Source organism: Pituophis catenifer, unplaced genomic scaffold, assembly GCF_029215685.1.
Source record: "Pituophis catenifer annectens isolate HBS135680 unplaced genomic scaffold, rPitCat1.0.hap2 SCAF_3, whole genome shotgun sequence".
NCBI classification, from domain to species: Eukaryota; Metazoa; Chordata; class Lepidosauria; order Squamata; family Colubridae; genus Pituophis; species Pituophis catenifer.
In genome coordinates, this window is record NW_027256883.1 from 146220889 (window position 1) to 146242056 (window position 21168).

Here is a 21168-nt window from a genome sequence, read left to right on the forward strand (position 1 = left end):
TTTGTAATCCTATGATTCTGTGACTTAAATTGTGATCAGAACTTCATCTAACTCCTAATAAGAAAGTGATTTTGATAGAACAATGCCCCAAAATAAAGTACTCTGTCATGTTTTTGCTGAATACAGTACACCAATCTTCATGGTCTTTATTGGAAAAAGCATGTGAATTTTAACACTTAGTAACTTTCGGTAGAAATATAACTGATTTTTCTTTAGAAAGTAAACTCTTTTTTGGCCTTTAAATGTAATAGCTGGTAGTACCTCGTTAGCAATGACATCAACTAAACATTTCCTGCACATGTTGATCCTTCCTGTTTTATCAGCTTAAATTATTACAGATCATTCCTGCTTTAACAGTGATATTTATGGTTGTCTTGCTTGAACTGTTCATTTCGTGTCCTGCTGCAACATTTCAATTGAGTCAAGTTCAGAGTTTTGACTTAGCAATTCCAAATTGCAAAATTTCTTCTGCTTCAGCCATTCTGTTGTAGCTTTATTTGTGTGTTTAGGGTTATTGTTGTGCTGTATGACCCATATTTGTTTAAGCTTCAGTTCATGGATGGATACCCTGACAATCTGCAGTAGAATTTTCTAGTACAACCCAGAATCCATTGTTCAGTAATTGCAACTGTGTGAGTTGTGAGACTCAATGTGAGTTGTGAGACTGCAAACCAACTCTGAACTATGTGCCATGTTTCAAAATCATGATTCAGTTTTTCTGTTGAAACATTTCTTTTCTCACTAATAGGGAAATTATTCAAAGTTCTTTTTTTGTTATAGCTATCCACCGAACATTGTTCCAATAGTCATCACTCCTTGCCTTATTGCCATTAACTCTTTCTTGAGGCCACAGAGAGCTTTTTTGATCAAAGTGTGATTCATTTCCGCAGCTCTGTTACATGGTAAGTGAACTCCAGTGGTGGTAATCAATGTGTTTTTTTCACATGAAAGTTCCCCTCAAACTCACACATAATTGACTTTTCAAGACTTGAAACATCTGACATCTGATTATCCTAGGGTTAAATTTAACAGTGTATGGTCACAGACCCAGGGAGTCACATAGTTTGTTTTTTTAAAAAGGTAATGATTATTGACTCAATGTGTTTGATAAAGACATGACACAATGTACTGTTTTATGCTTTGTTTGTTTAACCAGAGTATATTAACAGAATTTAGATGATGCTCTGAGCACAATGTACTCCTCACAGTACTGCAGGATTACAAAGAGTTCTAAATAGTTCACAAACTGTATTTGCTCTAATTTTTGTCATTTATTTATAATTTTCAAGCATGCACACAATTTTACTTCTTAGACACCATTATTTCAGTCTCATATAATTTTCAAATCTGCATTAAACAGTCTATTTAACATTCACTGAAAGTCATTCCTATTCTCAGCCAAAACGGACGTTGACTTACCTCTGAACGTCCCTTTTGAGTACGCTGCGACTCCAATCCATTGATTGGGAAGCTCTCCTCCAGTTGCTGTGGAACTGAGTGTAGATTTTCTTGGCTGACCACGCCCCCTCTGTGTCATTCCCGTCAGTCTTTTCTCACGAAGATACAGGATCTCCAATGTCAACTATAACTCGACCAACACAAAAAAACAGGAAAGGTAATTTCGGAACAGTAAGCCCAAACCACGGGCGGGTATGGATTGGAGTCGCAGCGTACTCAAAAGGGACGTTCAGAGGTAAGTCAACGTCCGTTTTCAAGTACGCTGCTCCTCCAATCCATTGATTGGGATATACCCAAGCTTATGAAACCTGGGCGGGAGGCTGACTGTTCCCTGAACCCCTAGGTTCTGCTACTTGTTGCAAAACCCTACGGCCAAATGATGCCTCCGCCGCAGCAAACGAATCAATTCTGAAATGTCGAATAAATGTGGAAACGGAAGTCCAAGATGCAGCTCGACAAATGTCGAGAACTGATGCCTGAGTAGCCCAGGCCGCTGAGGTCGCTGCACTTCGGGTGGAATGTGCATAAATGCCTCTTGGAACGGTCCTGCCGGTGCTGGTATATGCTGTCGAGATGCAGGCTTTGACCCAGCGACCTACAGTGGTTGGTGTCACTTTCTTTCCCATAGTGGAAGGGTGAAACGAAACTAGTAAGGCCTCAGTTCGACGAAAGGACTCCGTTCTCCTGATGTATCTGCGAAGGACCCTTCGCACATCTAGAGTATGCCAGTTTTTCTCCCTAGGGTTCCGAGGATCCGGGCAAAAATTGGGCAGAATGAGCTCCTGGGCCCGGTGGAACCAGGTGTTCACTTTCGGTGAGAAGGAAGGGTCCAACCTCAACACTACTCTATCCGGAAAAAACCGGCAAAGGTCGCTTCGAACTGACAATGCGGTCAGTTCGGAAATCCTCCTTGCTGAAGTTATAGCAATCAGAAACGTTAGTTTGAAGGTTAGAAATTTCAGATGAACAGAAGCCAGCGGCTCAAAGGGAGGCAAGGTGAGCGCTTGGAGAACTATGGGTAAGTCCCAAGTCGGGAAACGATGGACCACCGGCGGTGAAATATTAGAGGCACCTTGCAAAAAACTCCTGATACGAGGATTCTGCGTTAATGAACGATGAGGTTCACATACTAGCACAGTCGCAAGTGCCGCCACCTGGCGTCTCAGTGTGGCAGGCTTCAACCCTTTGTTCAGACCATCTACGAGGAAGTCCAACACGTCTGGAATGTCGGCCGAAGTCGGGTCCACATGGTGTCCCGAACACCAAGTCGCAAAGGCTTTCCAAGAAGCTTGGTATATACGAGACGTCGAAGGTCTTCTGGCAGATTGGATAATTTCAATGGCCGAGTCAGAGAGATGGTCCTTCCTCAGCAGCCGCCTCTCAAGTGCCAGACGGTCAATCGGAGCCACTGAGGCTCTGGATGGGCGACAACCCCCTGGCGGAGAGAGACGACATGCTGAGGTATTGTCCATGGAGGTGACACTGAAAGGTTCAACAGGTCCGCGTACCACGGCCTGCGCGGCCAACAAGGAGCCACCAACAAAATTTCCGCCCGTTCTGCCAACAGTTTCCGGATCACATGAGGGATCAAGGGAAGCGGAGGAAACGCGTATAGAAGCCCTTCTGGCCACTGGCACCTTAACGCGTTGCAACCCTCCGCCCCCTGGCACTGATAGCGGGTGAAATATCTTGGTAGTTGTGCGTTGCTGGGAGTGGCGAACAAATCTACGAGCGGCTTTCCAAAACGACGAACTATGTCTCGAAACACGTCCGGATGGAGCTGCCACTCGGCCGGATCGATGCGTTCCCGGCTTAGCCAGTCCGCTTGTATGTTGGAAATACCGGAAATATGGTCTGCTCTTAGAGAAGCTGTGTGACGTTCTGCCCAAGTCAACAGTAATTCCGATTCCATCATGAGCCTCCGGGATCGAGTGCCCCCTTCCCGGTTTATATGAGCCTTGGTTGTCATGTTGTCCGTCCGGATTAACACGTGACGGCCCTCCAAGATGGGACGGAAATGTCGGAGAGCAAGGCGAACAGCTCTCAACTCCAGCCAATTGATGCTGTTCGCCCTCTCCGACGGGGACCAACGACCTTGGACTACGTGTTCTAGAAGGTGAGCCCCCCAGCCCGCCAGACTGGCATCCGATGTCAGGATCAGTCGGTCGACCTCGAGGAAGACACAGCCCTTGAGAAGTGCGGGAGAGGTCCACCACCTTAGTGATGACCGCAGTTGAGGTGGAATCCGAACCGACGACTTGGAATTGCTGCGATTGGTTTTTTGAAATGGGAGCAGGAACCACTGCAACGGTCTCGTATGCCTGCGTGCCCAGGGGACGATCTTGATGCAGGACACCATTTTCCCTAAGACTTGGGACAGGCGAATAAGTGGAATCTTCCTGCTTGCGTGAATTTGAGAGATCGATGATTTGATGTCCTTGATGCGATCCGGAGACAGAAACACTTGGCCTTTGGTTGTATCTATCACCGCCCCCAGGTGTAGAATCCTTGTCGTAGGAACCAGATGACTTTTCTGTTGGTTTATGGTGAAGCCATGACTCTGAAAAACTCTTAGCACTGTCTTTATGTCGCTCGACGCTTGACGCGGAGAAGATGACAGGACAAGTATGTCGTCCAGATAACATAGAAGACGAATTGATAGAGATCTCAGGGATGCGGCTACCACGGAGACAAGTTTCGTAAAGGTCCTGGGAGCGGAAGAGAGACCGAAGGGCATCGCACAGTATTGATAATTGTGAGAATTGTATTCGAATCGCAGGAACCTCCGATGCGACTGATGGATCGGAACGTGTAAATAGGCCTCTCGCAAATCCACCGACTGCAGCAGGTCGTTTGCTCGGATACTTGTCAGAATCAACGAAAGGGTCTGCATCTTGAACCTGCGATACAGAATGTAATTGTTCAAGTGCTTCAGGTTCAAAACACCTCTGTAGCCTCCCGAGGACTTGGGGACCAGGAACAAGATGGAATAGAACCCTTTCGTCTTTTGGGGCTCGGGTACCGGCTCTATGGCTCTGATGGATAAGAGATGAGCAATTTCCGCCTCCATAAGTTGTCTTTGGAGTAAGATAGGAGACACCGGACAGCGAAGAAAACGGCTGGGCAGGATCCCGACGAATTCGAGACAAAGCCCATGACGAATGGTGCGCCGAATCCACTCTTCGGTCGTCGAAAGTTGCCACTGATGATGAAACTGCTGGAGACGACCACCAATGGCATCTGGATGTTGCGAGTCATTTGCCACGTTTGGCGGGACGGGGCCCGCCACCCCGGAAGGGACGCTTGGATGATGAATGCGAGCGTTGCCTATCTCGAAAGGGCTGACGCTCTTGGAAACGGTCACTTCCGTGAGTAAGTGGTCGTTGAGCATAGGCGCCACCTGATCCGGAATAGGACCGAAATGTCTGCCGATTCGTGTAAGGTGTATACCTGCGTTCTGGTCTGCGAAAGGAAGAAGGAAGAATTTTACGTTTTTCTTTATCTTCCACCAAAAGAGGATCTAATGCGGCGCCAAACAAGGCTGGGGCTTTAAAGGTTGACGACACTAGCCTCCACTTTGACTTCGAATCGGCTTTCCAATTGCGGAGCCAAAACATACGTCTATTGGACACAGTGGAAGCAAGAGAACGGGCTGCGAATTTAGCGGCGTTTAAGGATGCATCAGCCGAGTATTCCGTAGCAGCGACTATCTTGTTAATATCCTGATGTATGCGTTTCTCGGCGGTAGGAAGACGCTCCTGAAGCTGCTTGAGCCAAATCAATGTCACTCTATTGAAAAAAGATGTCGCTGTAGCAGCCTTTATCGCCCAAGCGGCCGCCTGATGGGCTTTACGAAATCCCATCTCAGTTCTTCTCTCGTCAGTCTTTAAACCGTCCATAGCATCCGCTGACACCACTGAGGACGAAGAAAGGTTGGCCACTGGCGTATCCACCGTTGGTAACGCCAAAATGTCCTCTAACTCCGTCGCTGCGCAATATAGTCGTTTGTCCAGGTTACTAGGAGCCGTCAAAGAACCTGGCTGACCGAAGGCACCTTGAATGACATCCGCAAAAAGTGGTGGACAAGGGATAGCATCTTTCTCCTGCTTAGCCACCTGGAACAAGGCCTCATGTGTGGATGAAGACTTGGCAGCTGTGTCAGAAGGAGGAGCAGTCAACAGTCCGAATTGAGTGGTCACTTTAGCTTTGTGCAAAAGTGATTTGAAAACAGAAGGACGAAATAGTCCCGTAAACGCCGGTTTCTCCGGCGGTAGCCCTTCGTCTTCAGAGAATTCCACGTCCTCTGGGCACTCCTCCTCCTGGTCAGACGCCTCCGAAGAGACATCTACAACTTGGGACAAGCCCTTCACTTTAGAATGAGTCGGTGGTTTCGATGAACTGGAAGCTGTTTGAAGAACGCTCATGCCCTGTTGTAATCCGGCCGCTAAGATTTTGGCCAATGCGTCCGACAACACTGACTGTAAATCCACCTGGCCAGATTGTTCCTCTGGTCTCAATCCAGCAGCAGCCGAGGTAAGGGCAGCCGACGGACCTGGTCTGGAAACATCCGGTTGAGCTGACTGATCCAGCAAGGATACGTTAGGCAAAGACATCGAAACCCCACGTAGAGTGTCCAAATTGGAAGAAGCAGTGGGGGGATGGTCAGTGGCCCCAGAAGCCTCAGAGCAAACTGACGAGGCACTGGAATGGTCTCGATACACAGCTGACTTTGGTGAAGCCGAGAGACCGGAGGCCTGATCCCTAGCTTTCTTTGCTCTGGCGAACTGCTTCTCAAGCGCCTTGTGACGCTGCAACTCAGATTTGTGCCGACTTTCAAGCTGTGAGGCCTGAGATGTTTTGGATGATAAAATATGTTTAGTTTTGGAGCGTTTCTTCCCCCCTGTTTTCTGGTTTGTTACAGGAGGCGGAGCCACATCCTGCTCCCCGTCAGATGACAGCTCCAAATCCGCCATTATCAAAAAAACCAGCTGAAGGAATTGTTCCTCAGTGGTGGTCAGGCAGATAGAATAAACTGCCGCAAAGGGACCCTCGGGCCAGCCAGCAGAAAATTCCACTAAGTGGGAAATATCCTCAAGCCCTACGTCCCTGCAATTCCAGGTCTTAACAGTTTGGCTCTGTAAGGCCAGAACAGTCTGTCTCCCAAAAAACCGTTACTCACGCCCGTTTGACAGCTTCAAAATGGCGGTCGTGAAGGCGCGCCCGTCCAAAATGGCGGCCGTAACGAGAAGGGGCCTGATCTTGGCCTTCCCGGCTTGAAGAGGGGGTGGGCGCCTACTCCTGCTGTTGTCGGAGGCTCCGGCCACGTAGGATTGCCCCTGAAAGCGTCCGACGAAAAAACGAGGCGGATGGCGCTGAAACTGCCCGTTGATCGGCGTCCAAAATGGCGGGCGGCAGTTCGATCCGTTGCCGAATGCAATTAACGGCTTGGGGAAGCCTGGACTTCAGAGCCTGTCAAGAGCATAGACAGCGCTCCGGAGCCGCCCAAAAATTTCGGAGCTGAGGCGCAGGTGGTCGTCCCAGCTCACCAGGAGACCCACGAAGCGCCGGCGGCTAAAGGTGATTACGGATCCGCCCAGCCGGGTCGGATCCGAATAGCTGCTTGAAAACACGGAGGAACGGAACGCCCTGGAGCCCCAGGCACGTTATCGCTCCCCCCGCAGCCTCACTAATCCCACGTTGCAGCTCCACTCACACAGAGAAGGCAGAAAAAAATAACAAACTAAAATAAAAACTAATTAAAGAATCAGCCAAGAACTTTTAGGAATCCAATTACAGCTAAGCGAAAACACGAGTTCCCTCAGTCACTGAGTGAGAAAGACTGGCGGGAATGACACAGAGGGGGCGTGGTCAGCCAAGAAAATCTACACTCAGTTCCACAGCAACTGGAGGAGAGCTTCCCAATCAATGGATTGGAGGAGCAGCGTACTTGAAAAACATGGCATCATCCACATACAAGCAGCACTTAACATTTACTGCTGTAGCCAAAACACCTCTATTATCATAAGTGTTTCTTATATCTCCACCAATACATTAAATAACGAATAGGATTTCACATTTTCTAATCTTACCTTAAAATTTTAATTTTACATTTACATTCTCTTTATTCTCATGCTTGCTTTGCTTTCATTCTACACTACACATTCAGAAAACAACCTTTAATTCCTCATTTCCTCAAATCATTTTGAAATTTAAAACCTATCCACTTTATTCTACATTTTCTCTGCATCAAGTCATATAAAAAACCTGCTCATTACAGATTTCTGTATTATCTGAAGTGCAAAAATCTGGGCTGCACAACCCATACCTGGCATAAAGCTGAAATTTCATTTCCAAAATTTTGCTGTCATCTCTCATACCCTTTTACCAGAGTTCTGCAAGCCCCTTTCCAGACACATATAACAAACTAACGTTTCCATTGAATAGGGGAAAAATAAAAATATTTCAATTATTAAGAATTAATAAAAATCTTTGCACACAATAACTACCGTATATAGTTACTCCATAAAAATACCATATCAAAGTTTTAACATTTCTGCAACTGTATCAATACATTTGTATTATGCTCTTTTCTTTTATCAAAACTATGTACTAATATTCTCATTTTGATCATCTAAAAAAGCTCAGTAGAAAGTCAAAAGCCTCCAATATGCGTATGGAGAGTAAATGTGGTATTATTTTGGCTAGCATAGCAGCTTCCTAAACTCTTATGTGACATTACACAAAGTAGACAATAATGACAATTACATGAAAAATTTGCCGCAATTACTTATTCTAATTAACCTCATATTCCATATCATAATCTATGATATTAACGTAAGAACTGACTAACAGCCTTATTTCAAGGTTTCTCAGATTATGTAGAAGAAATGTAAGAAGTATTAATTATGAGTTGAAAGGAGCATTTAAATTCTGTACTAAATGTCAGATTATAGTGGCTAAGTCTTGATTGTTGAGTCTTCTTTAAACACAACCAGCAAAGGTGATCCCAACAAAGTTTGGATAATTAGAATTTCTCTAATAGTGAAACAGAATTTGTCTTATTTTATTCTGAATCCATTATTTTTGTTCTGAACCTGAGAATAATACAGAATGTATTTTGGGTGTCTGTGTCACTTCTTTTTACATATTTGAAGAATGTTACCCCATCCAATCCTATCAACCCCAGTTTTATTAAAGCTATACAATCCAAGTGACTTAAAATCATTCTTTATAAGACTTAAAATCATTTCAGGTTAATGGCTTTGCTTTCAGTATCAACTCAACTAATCCCCAAATATCAGAAAAAATAACCTAATCAAGATCTTATAATTAAGTTACATTACAACAAAAATATTTTATTATGATTTCACCAAATTGTTAATTTATGATTCCTTAACACATCAGTTTTCAAATACATTATTGCTATGGACAGAATTTAAATATATCCTTCTTTATAGTGTCCTTGGTGCTCTCTGAGGTCAGTTGTTTGCTTGAAGACATTTCATTTCATTGTGGACATCATTAAGTACCCCACAGTTCAACCTTGAGCTACATATATTCTCTTCTACTGGATACTTATTTATGAAAGTTACATTTCTGATTGTAACACAGAATCTTGTGATTTGTGTTTATTAAATACAGAAAGTTATGAGAAAATATTTCCTGACTTATTTTAACTTCCCGACATAATGATTTCCTAGTAGTCTCCCATCCAAATATTAACCAGATCTCAACCTGTTTAGCTTTTTGAGTTCAGTCAGAGTAGGCTAGTTGCTGCCTCTGTTTAAGACTCCTAATTTATATACAAAGATACAAAATACAAGTGAGATTTCTTTTGCTAATTAACCAGGTCTTGAAAGGGTTAACCTTCTACCAAAAATGTGTGTATTACCCAAGAAGAATAAATAAATCTGCAATACAATTCTATTACAAGTGGATAACATTATTCATGCTGGCATTTGACCTTAGTTATGGTATAATAAATCTTCATTTTTTAAAAGTTGCTTTCTTGCATTAATCTGAAATTTGTTAGATAATGTCATAGTTACATGCATATTTTCCAAATTCTTGTGATAGTTCAAAGGCACATTTTTAGAAATATATAAGAGCAACCTGACACAGGCATATTTGTTAGGGCTATGCAAAACATTCAAATGAAACATCTCTCCTAAAATTATTAAAGCAACAATCTTCTACAAATGTAGTATAGCTGATGCCGAAGCTGTTTGTAGCTATCTGCAGGCACAGCTAGCTGCTTTGCTGAAGAGAAAGCACATTGTGAAGCACTTCATTCAAAAGCTTTGCACAGCCCTAATATTTGCCGAGCATGTAATGATCATTAGCAGTGGTCCCTTGAGATCAAACTGCCTTTTAGCATGGAACACACTCTTTTAAATAAAGTTCAGTGTAGTTAATTATAGCAACAATTGTGCATTCTCTAATCAAAGAATATTAATATAAATATTAATATAATCAAAATGAACTTGAATAAAGAACTTATATCTTCTCCAGTTTAGTAAATATTAAAATAAAACATTACCTGGGCTTGCTGATTCAACTGATGGCTGTCCAAAAGAGAAAAAGAAAATATTATTAGTAAAAACACCAATTATAATGTTAAACTTTGTATTTAAATCAAGCATATAATTGTCTAGAAAATGTCTGATTTGTTACAAAGAGAAAAATAAATACATCATGGAAATATTTGCAATCATTATTTTTAGCCATAGGTAAAATACAGGTAGTTGTTTTAGGACTCCCCCCCCAAAAAGATACTTGTTCCCCTCCCCCACATGGTCAAATGGTTGCATTCTGGGCACCACTAACTCACCCACATTTACAACCATTATGTGACCGCAATTTATGATGGTTTTGCTGAAAACCAATGTTACTTTCGGTTTTGGCAAAATGCCTCATAGTGAATACATTTGCTTAACAACCAAAAATTCACTTAATGACCATGGTGATTCGCTTAATAACTGCTGCAAAAGGTCATAAATTTGAGTTGGGCATGTGATGACTTGCTTTACAACTTTCACAATTTATAATTTAATGGGCAGGCTCCGTTATGGTCATAAGTCAAGGACTACATATAATTAAAGGGGAAAAAAAATCTTACAGGAAAACTAGCAGCAAAGCTCTTAAAATATTATTAGCCTAAAGAAAACTAACGGATATTTCAGGTTTCTAATACTCGAGTACTCATCGGTAACTCAAACTTGTCTAACTGAAACATTATCACTTGGCATGTTAATGATATTTAATATTGTGTTTATGTCTGGTCTGCCATATTTTATTTCGGTATTACTCGTGAAGATATCCTTTACCTTATCCATTTTTCATGATGAAAAATCTAACCAGTGCTGTGGAGTCGGAGTCGGAGTCGGAGTCGAGGAGTCGGAGGAAATTTTGGGTACCTGGAGTCGGAGTCGGAGTCGGCAAACAATGCACCGACTCCGACTCCGACTCCTACTAAATTTAGATTGGAATTTTAAAAAAAGCAAGTTTAAATGTCCCAATTCACAAAAAGTTATAATTAATGACTTCTCTACTGTAAGAATAAAGACCCAATGCATGCAGTGCCTCACGTAACCGCAAAATGAACACGTTAAGTGACCGTGAAGAAGCATGCTTTTCATGTGCTTCACTATAAGGCACGCAACGCACAATTAGGAGTGGCAATACTTATACTTTCCATAGTGTTGTGTTCTGCTGTTACAGGGAACGCAGCGCCCATGGGTAACCTAGCCTCTCACTGATAAGGGATTAAGTAAATATGTTTTTTGCAGGACTAGAGACACTTGCATAAGTGAAGGGAATGGAGGGTCAATAGTTCAAGACTGAAGCTGTAAACCATTGGAAAAACTGCTGTCATTCAGCTAAGGCTATAAAAACTTGTAACTCTGATTGTTAGCTTAAACTTTAAACATGACTAAACACTGTTTAAATTTATGAACCGGCCAAATACTCTGTTCAAAGAAAATACATTGTATGTTTGTATGTGTGTTTCTAATTATTGTTATTTATTCATATTTGTTCTCTTTTATTCTTTAAAGTTTAACAATTCATTCTTTATCTTAATATCTTTATATTTGTTTGGGGTTGGCTTTCTTCCCTTTCATCTTTTTTATTGTACAGCAATCTTTCTCCTCAAACCTACCACCTCTCTCTTTTCTTTCCTTCTTACTTTCTCTTCCTCACCCTCTTCTTCTGCTCCCTACTTCCTCTTCCTTTCTCCTTCTCCTCCTCTCTTCCTCCCTCTCTTACCCTCACTCCTACTCTAATTTCCCTTCCCTTCCTTCATCCCTCTCTATTGCTGTATCCTTTTATGTATATGGACTACTCAGAGGGCTGAAAAAGTTATTTCTGACTGGTCCTCTCCCTTTTGACCAGTCCTCGAACTTACGACTGTCCTCACATTTTACGTTTTTGCCCTATCTTGTCACCATGGTGAAGAGAAGCAGTTGTGAAATGAGTGACATGGTTGTTAAAAATGCTGCACGGGCATAAATGTGAGGATGGTCATAAGTGTGAGGACCAGTCAAAAGTGCGAGGACCTGTCAGAAATGACTTTTTTCAGCCCTCTATACACATAGCCATGGCCACCCGGTCACATGACCAGCTAGCCACACCCACCCAGTCACATAACCTCCAAGCCATGCCCACAAAATAAGCCACGCCCACAGAACCGGTAGTAAAAAAATTTAGAACCCACCCCTGGTTGGGGGTCACCACAACATGAGGAACTGTATTAAAGGGTCGCGGCATTAGGAAGGTTGAGAACCACTGGCTTAGAAGAACTTGGTGGAACAGCTTCTTGGATTCAACTGTAAGTGTTTATATTGTATAGGACAAATCATGTCTAGGTTTAGTGCTGGGATATATAGCTTATTTGTTTGTATAAAGCCATGTACGTACAACTTACAAGACTGTGTATGTTGATATTAAAAATCTAATTATATGCCAGTTAGTATAACATATTTTATATTTTAGGGAAAGAGGCATCCTAAACAATGGCAAAAAGACTGCTAACAACAAACACAACAAAGTCTACTGTTTATGAGCACTTTGCATTATCAAGTGATGGAAAACATTACGTGTGCCAATGTATTAGAAAAGATGATGATGGTGAAAAACAATGTGATGCAAAAATTAGCAGTTTCAGTGGGCCTGATAAAAATGCACCTACAAGAGCATCAAATTTGAAAAGACACTTACAGCGTTTTCATCCCAAAGTGTTAGAAGCCGTGAATGAGAAAGATAGCAATGAAAACATTGCATCTACTTCTGTGACAAAAAACGTTCAGAAATCTACTGGAGAACAATCACAAATAAGAAAATTCTATATATCTGACAAAGTTACCATAAGGATGACACCAGAAAAATTCAAACACCACATTATTGAAATGGTAGTAAAGAATAGTGTACCACTATCCTTCTTTTCACAGACAGCCTTTTTAGGCCTAAATGGAGAAATGGCAAAAAAACTTGGTGTTTCTCTGGAAAGAGAAAGTATAAGGAAACTTATAATTGAGGAGGCCAAATGTAAAAAGGAAGAACTACAGAAAGTTATGAAAGGACGTCTTCCTTAAAATGGATGCATGCACACGTCACAGAGTCAATTATTTCGCTATTAATGTTAGATTTGTGGATGAAAATAACAAAACAATAACACGGACCCTCGGAGTAAAGGACACTCAGGCACATCACACCAGTGATTACCTTCAGAAGTTAGTGGAGGGTGTTCTAGAAGATTTTGAAATTAAAAAGGAACAGATTTTATGTGTTGTGACAGATAACGCTTCTAACATGTTGAGCACAATTGAGAAGATGAAGGCAGATGAAGAAGGTATCAAACAGATATTAGACTTAGAGGAAGACAGCTCTGCAAGTATTAGAGAAAGTTTAGAAACTGAAGAGAATGCTGACATTTTTTTAGACAACTTTGTTGAAGAAGCATTGAAGCTTGCTACTATTCATCATATGCGATGTGCTGTTCATACACTGCAACTTGCCATAAGAGATGGATTAAAAGATCGCCATGCAGCTACATTAATTGGCAAATTACGGCAAGTAACTGTTGCAGCCAGGGCCCCAAAAACAGATGCAATTTTGAAAAGACGTGCAGGAAAAGGAGCCATTTTGGATCAAACAACTCGCTGGGGAAGCACTTATTTAATGGTGAAGCGTTTGCTTGAACTTAAAGACTTCATAGAAGAAATGGACAATGAAAATCTTGCATTAACTGCAAGCCAGTGGACACAAACAAAAGAGCTGGAGAACCTTCTTTCTCACCCCTTCACTGTCACCAAGAGGTTGCAATGTGATGATCTAACCCCGGGTAAATTCCTCTTGGAATGGAAGAGCCTGTTATATTGCCTGAACAAAAATGGAGGGTTAATAGCTGAGGGCATTGCATCTTCAATGATGAAAAGAGAGAGTCTTTTGCTGGAAAATGAAATCTTGTTAGCGGCTATTTATGTCGACCCAATGAGCCGACTTTTATTGAACAGTAAACAGATTGCTACTGGGAAAAAGGCCCTCTATGATGTAGCAGTTCGCATGAAGGGATTACGACCTGAAATACCTCCACAGGAGGATGGAGTTCTTTTAAGCAATAGTGGTAACTCAGAATCATCTTCTTCAAACGAAGAATTAGACTTTGATTCCTTCTTAGACAAAATGGAAGTTGCTAAAGGAAAGCGACGTCGCATAAGCGTTACAGAACCAGTAAATGTCCAAATAAAAAAATTCCAACAGGAGTTTTATAAAGCACTAAAAGAAGTTGAAAAGTATGATCGCTCATCAAAACTTACTGTTGAAGAAGCCATCCTTGTTTATCCAGAGATCGTTAGTGATGTGGCCAGAATAGTTACTGCAATGCCACCCACCCAAGTCAGTGTCGAAAGATTATTTTCAGCCCTAAAAATAATAAAGTCTGACTTAAGAGCCTCTATGAAAGAGGATCTGGCAGAGGCAATTCTCTTCCTTAGAACTCTACATTGAATTGATTTGCATTTGCTAAGCCTATAACTACATTTCAAGATTAATATAAACCATTTCTAGGTTTTACAGATTTTGTTTTTGGTTCATATAGATAAGCTTTGTTTTTGTTCTAAAACAACCAAATAATGTGGTTTGTATTTTTGAACTGGTAAAGTTCCTGTTCCTGATGTTTATGCCTGCTGCTACTATCCAGCAACTTGATTAATTAAATTAATAAAAAAAAATTAATAAAACTTTGTTGTTTTCATTGTGTTTGTCTTTTGCTTAAACTGTTCAATACAGTAGACTGTTGGCTTCCCAGCCAGTAGTCCTGTGGTAATGACATGTATGTTGCCTTTCTTTCCTTCAAGGAATGTATAAAATACATTCGCATATTAATACAGAGGAGTCGGAGTCGGGGAGTCGGAGTCGGAGTCGGAAGTACAAAAAACTGAGGAGTCGGAGTCGGAGTCGGAACATTTATCTCCCGACTCCACAGCTCTGAATCTAACAAACCTATATCTGTCACAAACACAAAAATTCACCTATCAAATGACATTGTCCCGCCTACTGGACATCTGGAAACTAGCCCTAGTCAACAGAAGAGTCCCAGCCACGAAGATTAACACCAGACCCAAGATAACACATGACACCACCACCAATCATCCTCACCAGATTCAAACCCAAACCCATCCCATAGACGAAATACAACCACCATCCAGAAGCCAGACCACGGTGGCATCACCAGCTGCTGCACCCCCCCTCCGATCCCCACACAAAGCAAACTGACACACGTCATGAACACATGGCAAGACCTCAAACTCGGAGCCAAACCAAAGCCCAGGATGTGGCATCACAGCCATCTGCTCAGGACATTACATCAAAAAACTCAGGATATCACAATACTAGAACTCAGGATATTAACACATAGCCCATTACCCAGGTCGTTAAAACACAAAAGACTAATGGGCACACATCAAGGGCCTCATCCACACAGGATGTTACAAAACATCTGACTAAACTGCAAACATCAACTAATCAAGATGTAACAGCACTGGCAGCCAACCCACTCACGGCAACAGAGCCAGCACCCCACACCTCCCCACCAGTATTTATAGAGAGACGGCAGCTCCGATCACGCTTTCCTCGCACAGGCATGAAGCCAAGGACACCAGCCTGAAGATGACGAGTGACACCTCGTCGAAATGTCGCCAAGGTACTCTCAATCTTACATGGGAAAGGACCCGAATACACCAATACTTGCATACCTCTACCCGTGAAAATCTACGAAAATAAATATAGATAAATAGATAGATTAGATAGATAGATAGATAGATAGATAGATAGATAGATAGATAGATAGATAGATAGATAGATAGAAATAATACACACACACATATGCATATATTAGGTGGGTGGGTAGATAGATAGATAGATAGAATATATGTATATAATATTTCAAAGTTTCTGAATAATATTGTTTACATCAAGAATGGGAAAACAGGGGCCCAGGCAGTTCAAAATAAAGGTTTATTGAAAGCTTAAGCTCTCTTCAAGAATCTGAGTTACTAACAGTCAAAGCAAATTGGTGGTAGATAACAGTCAATGGAATTCAAAGTGGGCTGGACTCTTGTGGGTGCGAAGGGACTAGAGCCTGATGACGCATTTGATTCCTGCTTTGGGCTCAGCCTGGTAATTTCCTATGGTTTAATTTAGAATATATGATATATCCATGGATGATTTTAATTTGTTTTCTGATAATTATCAATATTTATTTACTGTATTTTAAACCATATAATTTAAGTGATTCCCAGTGTACAAACTATTAACTATAAACATATAATAAAATGGATGTTGACTTACCTGAACGTCCGTTTTCGGAACGCTGCGTATACACTCCAGCATTGGGAAAATCCTCATATCTGACAGCAACTGAGAGAACTTTTTTTATTATTAAACTCCTCCTCTGTGCTCTCTCCACGCCCCTTTTGCACACCAAACCCCAGTCTTGAACGAAGACACAATAGGTGAACCACAAAAAAACTTTATTAAAAAAAACACTCAACCACAAACAACACAACAAAAGGAGGGAAATGGAGTGTATACGCAGCGTTCCGAAAACGGACGTTCAGGTAAGTCAACGTCCATTTTCCAGAACGCTGCTACTACACTCCAGCATTGGGACATACCCAAGCCTAACTCCCAGGGTCGGGCACAACACTAGTCCCTCCAGCAGAACCAGAAACAACTGCCTGCAAAACTCTCCTCCCAAAGGACGCCTCAGCCGAGGCGTAAGCATCAATTCGGTAATGTCTTATAAACGGTGACAAAGAAGTCCAAGTAGCCGCCCTACAGATGTCCAACACCGAAGCCTGGGTAGCCCAGGCGGCCGAAGTAGCAGCACTCCGAGTCAAATGAGGCAAAATATTCCCTGGAACAGGATGGCGCTGTTTCTCATATGCAGACGCAATACAGGCCTTAATCCAACGACCGATCGTGGCCGACGACACTTTCTGACCCATCGAAGCAGGATGGAACGAGACAAAAAGAGCCTCTGTCTTCCGAAACGACTCCGTCCTATGCATGTAACGCCTCAACGCCCTGCGCACATCCAGAGTGTGCCAAAGAACCTCACGGTGATGTCTCGGAGATGGACAGAAGTCTGGAAGAACTAATTCCTGCGCACGGTGAAACCATGAATTAACTTTGGGCATAAACGCAGGATCCAGCCGCAAGACCACGGTATTAGCATGAAAAATGCACAAGTCCTTCCTGACAGATAATGCTGCGAGCTCCGAAATGCGCCTTGCCGATGTGATCGCCAGCAGGAAAGCAACTCTGAACGACAGGAACTTAAGAGAAACAGAACCAAGTGGTTCAAACGGTGACACCGTGAGGGCCTGTAAAACCAAAAGTAAATCCCAAGAAGGATAACGATGAACAGTAGGCGGTCTCAGGTTCGTAGCTCCATGCAGGAACCCCTTCACCCATGGCTGATGAGACAATGAAGTGTACGGAGGAAAGGACAGCACAGTGGCCAGAGCCGCCACCTGACGACGGAGAGTGGCAGGAAACAGTCCTTTGTCCAATCCCGCTTGCAGAAAGATGAGTACATCCTGTATCATCGCAGTCGTTGGATCCACATTGGCAGTCGCACACCAACGGCAAAATGCTCTCCAAAAGGCTTCGTAGATCCTCGTCGTGGATGGCCTACGGGCCGATTGAATCATCCCAATCACCGTGTCCGGCAAGCGGCCTTTCTTCAGGATGACGCGCTCAAATGCCAAACGGCCAACTGTAGCCACTGGGGCTCGGGATGGCGAATGGCCCCTTGACACAACACGATCCGATGTGGAGGGATCACCCACGGGTCTGTTACCAATAACTCCACAAGATCCGCGAACCACGGTCTGCGAGGCCAATGTGGCACCACCAGTAACATCTCCGCCCTCTCCGCTATCATCTTCCGGACCACCTGCTGAATCAACGTGACGGGAGGGAAGGCGTATAGTAGACCGGTTGGCCAACGACACCGCAGAGCATTTGTGTTCTCCGCCGATGGAGCCGGATACCGAGTGATGAACCGGGGAAGTTGGGCGTTGGCAGGACTGGCAAACAGGTCCACCACCGGCCGCCCGAAGTGAAGAGACGCCTCCCGAAACAGACTGGGAAGTAGTTGCCACTCTGCCTGGTCTATCACTTCCCTGCTGAGCCAATCCGCCTGGGTGTTGGCCTTCCCAGAAATGTGGTCTGCGAGAATTGACTCTAGATGTCTCTTACCGACTCGAACATTAAAGCCTGTGATCTCGTCCCCCCTTCCCGGTTTACGTGTGCCTTGGCGGACATATTGTCCGTGAGGATCAGGACATGACGACCTCGAACAGTCGGCAGGAAGCGGAGAAGGGCAAGACGAATGGCTCGAAGCTCTAGCAGGTTGATACTCTGGACACGTTCCTCTTGAGACCATCGTCCCTGGGCCACCTGAGTACCCAGGTGGGCTCCCCAACCATGGAGACTGGCATTGGTGGTGATCACGACCCGGTCCAGTTCCAGAAAGTTGCAGTCCTTCAGAATGGCCGGCGATCTCCACCAACGCAGCAACAGTCTGACTTGTGGAGGCATGAGCACCTTTTTCGCCGAGCTGGAACTGCCTTTCCTCTGAAACGGGAGAAGAAGCCATTGTAGCGTGCGGGAGTGTTTGCGAGCCCACAGTACAATGCGGAAACACGAGACCATCTTTCCCAACAATCACGATAGTGTCAATAGAGGTACCTTCCTCCGGGACAGGACTTGGTTTAGAAGCGACCTGATGCTCTTCATCCTTTCCGTAGAGAGGAAAACTTGACCTTTCTCGGAATCTATGAGGGTCCCAAGGTGTAATATTGCAGTCGAGGGGACGAGCTGGCTCTTGTCCAAGTTGACGGTGAAGCCATGTTCCCGGAAGGCCAAGAGCACTCTGTCCATGTCTCGCGCCGCTTGTACCCTGGACGAGGAAAGGACTAAAATGTTGTCCAAGTAAGATAAAAGTCTCACCGGAACGGCACTGAGGGACGCGGCCACTACTGCTACCAGCTTGGTGAAAGTCCTGGGAGCCAAGGGAGCCAAGGAACGGCATTGCACAATACTGGTAATGCATGCCCGCATACTCGAATCGAAGAAAATGCCGATGCGAAGGAAGCACTGGAACATGTAGGTAGGCCTCTCGCAAGTCCACCGACTGCATCAGGTCCCCCTGGCGAATTGATGCCAGAATGGACCGAAGAGAGTGCATCTTGAAACAACGGTAACGTACCGCTCGGTTCAAATACTTGAGGTTGAGAATACCCCTGAGCCCGCCAGAGTTCTTGGGCACCAAAAACAGGATCGAGTAAAAAACGGTCCCCAACTGGTCCAACGGAACCGGTTCGATCGTTTTGATCTCCAGTAGGTGTGATATCTCCTCCTCCATCAATCTGCGAGATTCTATCGACATGGGAACTGGGCATCGGATGAAACGTCGTGGAGGCCGATCTGTGAACTTGATCGCGAGGCCCTCCGAAATCGTGCGACGCACCCACTCGTCCGGAGTTGACCGGGACCACTGATGACGAAAGGCTTGGAGACGTCCACCTACGGGTCCCGGAGTCGGTGAGTCATTTGCCTCTTCTAAAAGACCTAGAATTGGACCCGCAATAGGGGCGCTTTGAAGCGGTCTGAGGTCTGCCACGTTCCCTGAAACGGTGTCTGTCTGTGAAGCGGTCAGGAGGTTGGAACGACTGCCGGTAAGAAGAGGGGCCTCCCTGCCCCGAATACGGACGAAAGGGCTGACGCTGCGTGTATGGAGCATAACGCCTATCCTGTCTGCGGAAGGACGATAGCATAATTTTACGTTTGTCTTTGTCCTCGACAAGGACCGGCTCCAAAGCAGCACCGAAGAGGTTCGGGGCTTTATACGGGGCCGCCGCCAACTTCCATTTGGCTTTAACATCAGCCTTCCACGGCCGCAGCCAGAAAAGGCGTCGCGATGTGACAGAAGTCACTAGCGCCCGAGATGCGAACTTGACAGAGTTCAGCGACGCGTCCACCGAGTATTCTGTGGCTGCAATAATCTTATTAATGTCGTGCCGTAAACGGGTATCTTCCGGAGGGAGCCGTTCCTGAAGCTGACACAGCCAGATCAAGGAGGCCCTATTGAAGAATGAAGTGGCCGTGGCAGTTCGAACAGTCCAGGCCACGGCCTGATGTGACCGACGAAAGGCCAATTCAGTGCGTCTGTCTTCAGATTTTAGGCCCTCAAGCGGGTCAGACGAAACCATCGACTGAGAAGTGAGGGACGCCACTGGTGCATCCACTACGGGCAAGTCCAACATTGCCTCCAGCTCAGGCGCCGCACAGAACAGTTTCTTGTCTAGATTGCTCAGCGTAGTAGACGACCCTGGTTGGGCCCAAGGAGCCTGTAGAACATCCGTGAACAGTTGAGGGCATGGAATAAAGTCCTTCTCCTGCTTGACTTGTTTAAATAAGGCATCGTGAGGACCGGTCTCAGATGGGGTTGCCGGAGGTTGAGCCCCCACAGACCCCAAATTAGTTGTCAGACGAGCCTTGTGAAGGAGAGACTTGAATAGCGCAGGGCGAAACAGGCCCGTAAAGGCCGGAGAATCAGGAACCAGTCCTTCATCCTCGGAGAATTCAAGGTCATCCAGGCCCTCTTCATCCTGGACCGAACCCTCAGACGAAACAGACTCTCGAGGAGAGGGGGAACGAGCCCTGCGTGATCCTGAAGCAGCCAACACGCCTGAAGAAGTCCCCGCTGTGGATGTCTGAGCTGCAGTTTGTGCTCCAGCCGCCATAATAGAAGCTAACACTGTAGACAGCATCGTCTGGAAGTCGAATTGTGAAGGAGGCGTAGGATTGTCCACTGCTCGGAGGCCCGCTGCTGTGGGTGTGAAAGTGGCCGAAGGTTGGCGCCGAGGTGGAAAACCTTCCAGACCCGCCAAAGAAACATCAGGCATCGACTGGGACACACCCTTTTGCCAAGCCAAGGGGACAGGTCGGGCCTCTCTCCTCCCTGAACCGTCGGGAACAGAAACAGACTGCGGGGTGGATCCCGTATCCCGGCTGGATGATGAAGCCGTCGCTTGCCTGGCTTTCTCACATTGTTTCTCCAACGCTTTATGACGCCTGAGGGCGTCTTTATCGGCCGAAGTGGAGGCTTTAGAGTGGCGGGACTTGTGACCGCCAGAGGCA

At 44.7% G+C, this 21168-nt stretch overlaps 1 protein-coding gene across 2 annotated transcripts in view; it reads right to left on the reverse strand.

Annotated features, from left to right (window-relative positions):
- The window catches only part of MIER1 (MIER1 transcriptional regulator), an 86805-nt gene that overhangs the window by 51904 nt on the left and 13733 nt on the right, over positions 1–21168 (reverse strand). For both annotated transcript variants that reach the window (XM_070941278.1, XM_070941277.1), the window contains exon 2: positions 9998–10022. In XM_070941278.1, the coding sequence (XP_070797379.1) occupies positions 9998–10022 (25 nt within the window). The remainder of the gene's footprint in view (positions 1–9997; positions 10023–21168) is intronic.